The sequence below is a fragment of the Triticum urartu genome, chromosome 5 (genome assembly GCF_003073215.2).
Source record: "Triticum urartu cultivar G1812 chromosome 5, Tu2.1, whole genome shotgun sequence".
Lineage (NCBI taxonomy): Eukaryota > Viridiplantae > Streptophyta > Magnoliopsida > Poales > Poaceae > Triticum > Triticum urartu.
In genome coordinates, this window is record NC_053026.1 from 352,507,719 (window position 1) to 352,513,927 (window position 6,209).

Genomic DNA, 6,209 nt, shown 5'->3' on the forward strand with positions numbered 1-6,209 from the left:
GCTTTGCTCATATTGTCTGTGCTAAGTTACTATTGTTGCTACTGCTGATAAAATCACTACAAAACTGCTACTATTGCTACTATTGCCGCTACTAATAAGACTATCAAGCTACTGTGCTACTAAATACTTTGCTGCAGAGAAACAACTTTCCAGGTGTGGTTAAATTGACAACTCCACTACTAAGGCTTATAAATATTCTTTGGCTCACCTTATGTCGAATCAATAAATTGGGTCAAATACTACCCTCAAAGACTGTCATGATCCCCTATACTTGTGGGTTATCAATCCCCAAGGTGGATAGTCCAGAGGTAATAACACAATACAGACCTATTAGTCCCTGTAATGTGGTTTATAAAATTATCTCGGAGATGATTGCTAACAGACTCAAGAGAATTCTCCTAGAGATTATTTCTCCTATGTAGAGTGCCTTTGTACTAGGAAGGTTGATCACTGATACCGTGCTGGTGGCGTATGAATGCTTTCGCACTATAAAAAGGAAAACACATGTGTCTTCTGGTTATTGTGCAGTTAATCTAGATACGAATAAAGCCTATGATAGAGTTGAATGGAGCTTTTTGGAGAGGGTGATGTTAAAAATGGGATTTCATGAACAGTGGGTCTAGCTAATAATGGAGTGTGTATCTTCTATCAGTTACAGGGTCCATTTTAATGACTAGATAGATGAGTTTACACCCACCAAAGGGCTCAGACGGGGGACCCTCTTTCCCCTACCTCTTTTTGCTATGTTTGGAAGGTATATCTAGTATGCTTGCTCATGAGGAGGAGATTGGGAACCTTGAAGGTATTAAAGTTTGCAGGAGTGCGACTACTATTTCACATCTCCTCTTTGTAGATGACTCCCTAATTCTTATGAAGGCAAACATGCAATGTGCAAACACCTTGAAGAGGATCTTGGACACTTATTGTAGTAGCTCAGGACAGATGGTGAGTAATGCGAAATCCAGCATTTTCTTGAGTCCTAATACTCCGGTTGGTATATGGAAGGAGGTGTATGGGGAACTACATATTGTCACGGAAGCCCTGTTGGACAAATAATTGGGGCACCATACTATGGTAGGGGTGGATAGCGATTATCTCCAACAGCTTATTGACCGTGTATGCCAGCGCCTCAAAGGATGGAAGGAGAAAATTATCTCGATGTAGGGTAAGGAAATTTTTCTGAAATCAATAGCTCAAGCAATACCTTTGTATGCGATGTCAGTATTTAAACTGCCCAAAGGAATCTGCAAACAATCACTGATGAGATTGCTGGATTTTGGTGAAGTGATAATGAGGAGAAGAAGATGCATTGGTTTGCATGGTTGAAATTGTGTGTATCGAAGAAGAAAGGGGGCTTGGGTTTTAGAGACCTTCACAGTTTTTAACCTTGCTTTGTTAGCAAAACAGTGTTGGCAACTAATCCAAAATCCAGACTCCTTATGTGAATGTGTTTTAAGAGCAAAATATTATCCAGATGGTAACATTTTGAAGGCTGGACCAAAGAAGGGTTCTTCATACACTTGGAAAAGCATTGTTGTGGGCATCCAAACTTTTCAACGGGGTTGTATCTAGCGTGTGGGATTGGGAGCACAAATTGATATTAGGCAAGAACCATGAATTCCATTAAGCCCTTCACGAAAGGTAATTACCCGTAGAGGTGCAACTATGCTCAGATATGTGGAGGAACTCATAGATTCATAATAGCACATGGGATGAAGTGTTGATTAGAGATGTTTTTTCTCCGGTGGATGCTTATAGGATCCTCCAAATCCCTTTAAATGTTCACCTTGTGGAAGATTTTATAGATTGGAATTATATGCGTCCGGGGTCCTTCTCGGTCCAATGGACCTACCACAGAGAGTTAGAAACCAGTTTGGCCAACGCCTTGTTTGAACAGATGGACAATGAAACATAAACACTAATACAATTTGGAAGTAAATTTGGAACCTCAAAATCCCGGGTAAGATCAAACATTTTGTGGGGAAGGCGCTAAATGGATCACTTCCTTGCTAGCAAATAGACACATACCACTGGTCCCTTAATGTCTGTTCTGTGCGACTGGAGTTGAAGACATCCAACATTGTCTATTTACATGTAAGAGGCCAAAGGAAGTTTGGACAACTTTATGGGTGCAGAACATTGTCGCGGGAGCGGTAAGGCAGGACCGATTAGGCTCTATTACTGTTGAGATCCCGAGCAGGATAAACTCAGTCACGGATGGACTGCCGACCGCAGAACATATGATGGTAGTAGCTTGGTACCTATGGTGGCAACGTCGTCAACGTACCAAAGGCGAGCCAATTCAGAACCCCGAAAGAGCCGCGATTTCAATGAAAGTTCTAGCAACAAATTATACTCAAAGTAATATGAAAGATCATCCTACAAGAAGCCATGCTCATATGTGGAAGACGCCGACTAGGGATGTGGTCAAAATCAATGTTGATGCTGCTTTCCGAGTTGAAACTCTCGGGTACAACAGGCTCTATTGCCCATGATGGAAGAGGGAACTTCATTGTTGAGACAATATGATTCGTTCCTCAGGTGACCAGCGTTGACTCGGCAGAGATGACAGCGATCCGGAATGGATTATATCTAGCAGGGAGGATCAGATGTAACAAAATGATCATTGAGTCGGATTGTAGTTTTGGAAGCAGCGCAACAACCAGAAATGTATGTGGGCTCAGCGATCCGGAATGGATTATATCTAGCATGGAAGATCAGATGTAACAAAGTGATCATTGAGTCACATTGTAGCTTTGTGGTGGAAGCAGTGCAGCAACTAGAAACATATGTGGGCTCAGATGTTGCAATGGTACTTGAATGCAAACATTTAGGGCTGGACTTAGTGAGTGTCTCATATACAGTGTCGCCATGACGCAAATGAAGTGGCTCACAACCTAGCGAAGAACATTTAGTGAAAAATCTTCTATGTTTTGGGAATCTATAATCCCTGATTTTATTTCTCACTATACTATAAATGATATGTCTATTATCTGAGGAATAAAATCTGTTGCTTTCAAAAAAAAGTAGGTTGCCCTCAATAAAAGAGAAAGGAAAAAGGAAACTGTGGGTCCCGTTCCGTGTTCTAGCATCCACGAACGATGGCCATTGAGGGCGCCGATCACCTCTCACGACTGAAAAGGATTCCATAGAACAACGTGCTGGTACACAGTACACTACCAGTTTCCTCACAAGTTCATGACATTAATACAACAATAACAAGGCGATAAGCCTCCCAATTGGCATGAAACAACATCAATTCATCTACTGAAACACGGGAGCACAGCAGATACAAGCTACACACTAATAATAATAAGGCTACTCCAGGGACCTCGCATCGAAAGATGGTGCAGAACTCATGTGGAACATGGAGCTGCTGCTGCTGCTTAGGTTCTAGTATCCGAGGTTGACGGTTAAAACACTTTCCTCTTCAGTCGGTTCTCCGAACGCGGGGTGCTGCTGCCCATGTCACGCTGTTCGTCTGGGCTCAAATCAGCGTCGCTGTCATCATCCGGGTCCTCCAAACCGAGGTTCAAGTTCAGCTCGGTGCTGCCGCCTTTTCTGGTAGAGTTCTGTGGCACACCCGAAACCTGAAAGAGGGTACAGATACACGTATAAGTTTTATCACTGTGGTATGCAGAATGCTGTGCTATCTCTCTGGCAAAGAAAATGTTGTACTGACAACCAGGAAAATAGAAACTGATGTTGGGCGAGTACAAAAAAATTTAATGGGGTCCTTTCCCAGTTACTTGGCACAAGGGAAAATGAGCTTAGCACAATAGATGTAACAAATGAACACAAACATATCGCTGAACTTTACAAATAAAATTATTGAAAAACTACTACTTGTACTTGATGTATCAATTCTGTTTATTCAGCTATATCCATTTCCCAAATGAAAGCCCAGCAAATCCAAAATACGTACATGAAACTGAACTTGTCCATTACTTTGGCTCTGTCGGGTGAAATTTCCTTATACCATTTGTTTACCATCAGATGACAAATCTGTATCATTAGCCTTATCCTCGAACTGGAAGTTACATTGTTAGAAGTGCCGTAACTAAATTCAAATAGACAGTCACTACTGGCAATATTTTCAGTGCACACATACTTCTACACAAATTGATTGCATCCACCAGTTCTAAGTCTCTCTGTAAAGCAAACCTGAAGCCCAACATCACTGCCGACTGTAGGAACAAAGTAAAAGAGCACCAAGACCTAGCAAGAAATAGTTGCATCCACAAGACAAGAGGCTATCATATATGTACACAACAATTGTAAACATACAAGTCCATTTTAAACCCTAGACTATGGTGTTAAACCCTGAATTATGAAACTGTCCATATTAAACCCTGAACTTTCTAAAACCATTGACTTGAAACCTACCTCGGTTTTGGATAGTGGTTGTGCATTACAGGGTCTTCACGAAAATTGTTCTTTTTTTGTAGAAGTAGGAAATGTTAAGAAATTCAGAGTTTAAAATAGATAGTTTTTGAAAGTTCAGGGTTTAATATAGATGGTACGGTATCATAGTTTAACCCTTTAGGGCCCAAATCAAACCAAGCACAATAGTTCAGGATTCAGATGGACTTTCTTTCAAAAGCATATCTGAATACAGGTGACGAATGACAATAAAAATAAGAACACTAGGTAATCAATCAATGACCCCATATTCGGTGTTTAACCATCAGTGCAACCACTAAATTGACTAATTTAGGAGTGTCACCAATACTCAAATTCTAACCACAAGGCTAAATCTTGAGCCTTGAGGCAGAAGCAGAGGCACAACCGCCCAAACAATCACTCAGAAATCTCCACAATTGTTGAACCAGCATGCTCGCCTTGAACGAGTTGTACTGAAGAATTGCAAGGCCTGCTATTGCCCTGTTTTGCCCGGAAATAGCCTACTACCCTCATCAACTGTGTCTGAAATTCCCACCATACACAAAACCCGTAGCCCAACTCAAGCTGAAGTAGAAGGCCAACCCCCAAATCCTACATTTCCGGCGTCCAGACCATAGTTGCTGACGCTAGCGCCAAAATCATCCAAGAAGAACCCGTGTGGTCTCCTATCCCCTCCTACATTGTGCCTAAAACTATGACCTGGGAGAAGCCAAGAAGGCAAGAACGGCCAAATGTCCGACCTCCGAAGCAGATCGAACCCACCAGAGCGCAATAAAGCAACCGAACAATCGCCAAGACCTAATCTTTGAATCCAAGAAACCTCACCGGAACGTATCGCCGTCTGGTGGCCGCCGCGGCGACCTCCTTGCTGTTACCGTCGCCGGCACCGCTCACCGGCGCCCACTTGAGCAGCACCACCTTGTTACCCCTCGGGCACCCAATGGGACCCATACCGGCGGAGGCGGACCCCGCGCCGCCGCCGGCGAGAGGGGCCCACGCCTTGCGCCACTTCCTGACGGGCCCACTGAAGGAGGCGTTGCTGCTGCCGACGGGGCCATAGCGCGTGGAGGAGCGGCTCAGCCGGGCGCCCACGGTGTCCATTTCACGGGGGCGGGCGGCGGCAGCGGCGGCTTCAGTTCTCCTCCGGCGAGGTGGGTAGGGAGTGGGGTGCAGGGGAGGGCTTGGTGCTGTGTTCCTTCCACCTTTGTGGATGTGGACTTTGGAGAGGCTAGTATTTTGTTTCCTCCCTCTGTTCTACGGAGTACTACAACGCTAGTTTAGGGCATCTTATGATTTGTTGTTTTAAAAACGAGCGTCCTACGAATTCGCCGGGTGGTCTTTTTAAATAGATCGACCAGGCCGCGAGCAGTCAAATCTGACACATCAAGCGGCCGAGCACGTCTTCATCATTACAACACAAATTTTGTTGTAAATTTTCTTTCTTGCTACATACTCCCTCCGTCTCATAATATAAAAATGTTTTTAACACTACACTAGTGTCAGAAACGTTATTATATTATGGACATAGGGAGTAGGTCTTATTGTAGATTTTTTTTTTTGCAACATAGATGATTTTGCAAAAGCTTGTCTAAGCTATCGTCATTGTGCACCGCCGTTAGCAACACCGCTGTTGTTGCAAAAACAAAAAACCAACAACACCCTTGTTGCAAATAAATTATCCTTCGGCTGCCATGGCCATGGACAAACTCAAGCTTGGATCGGCTCCTTCTTGCCATCAGCGGGCGGTGCTTGCACGCAGATTGCCAAATCAGTGGGGAGGGCTCCATGGGCGTCGACAATGCCAA

The 6,209-nt window shown here is 43.7% G+C and overlaps 1 protein-coding gene across 1 annotated transcript; it reads right to left on the reverse strand.

The window, feature by feature from the left end:
* Positions 1–3,128: 3,128 nt before the first annotated feature.
* LOC125508974 lies at positions 3,129–5,661 on the reverse strand. The gene is made up of 2 exons (XM_048673798.1): positions 5,230–5,661; positions 3,129–3,590 (listed from the first exon to the last, which is right to left on the reverse strand). The coding sequence occupies exons 1-2, from the start codon at positions 5,503–5,505 to the stop codon at positions 3,414–3,416; spliced, it is 453 nt and encodes a 150-aa protein (XP_048529755.1). The 5' UTR covers positions 5,506–5,661; the 3' UTR covers positions 3,129–3,413.
* Between the last annotated feature and the right edge of the window lie 548 nt (positions 5,662–6,209).

What these genes read in the sequence shown, in the direction of transcription:
- LOC125508974 (XM_048673798.1), bottom strand. Translation starts at nt 5,505, where the DNA reads ATGGACACCGTGGGCGCCCGGCTGAGCCGCTCCTCCACGCGCTATGGC. An exon ending in CCAGACGGCGATACGTTCCG is followed by an intron (nt 3,591 to 5,229) that starts GTGAGGTTTCTT and finishes ACCCTCTTTCAG; the next exon opens with GTTTCGGGTGTGCCACAGAA.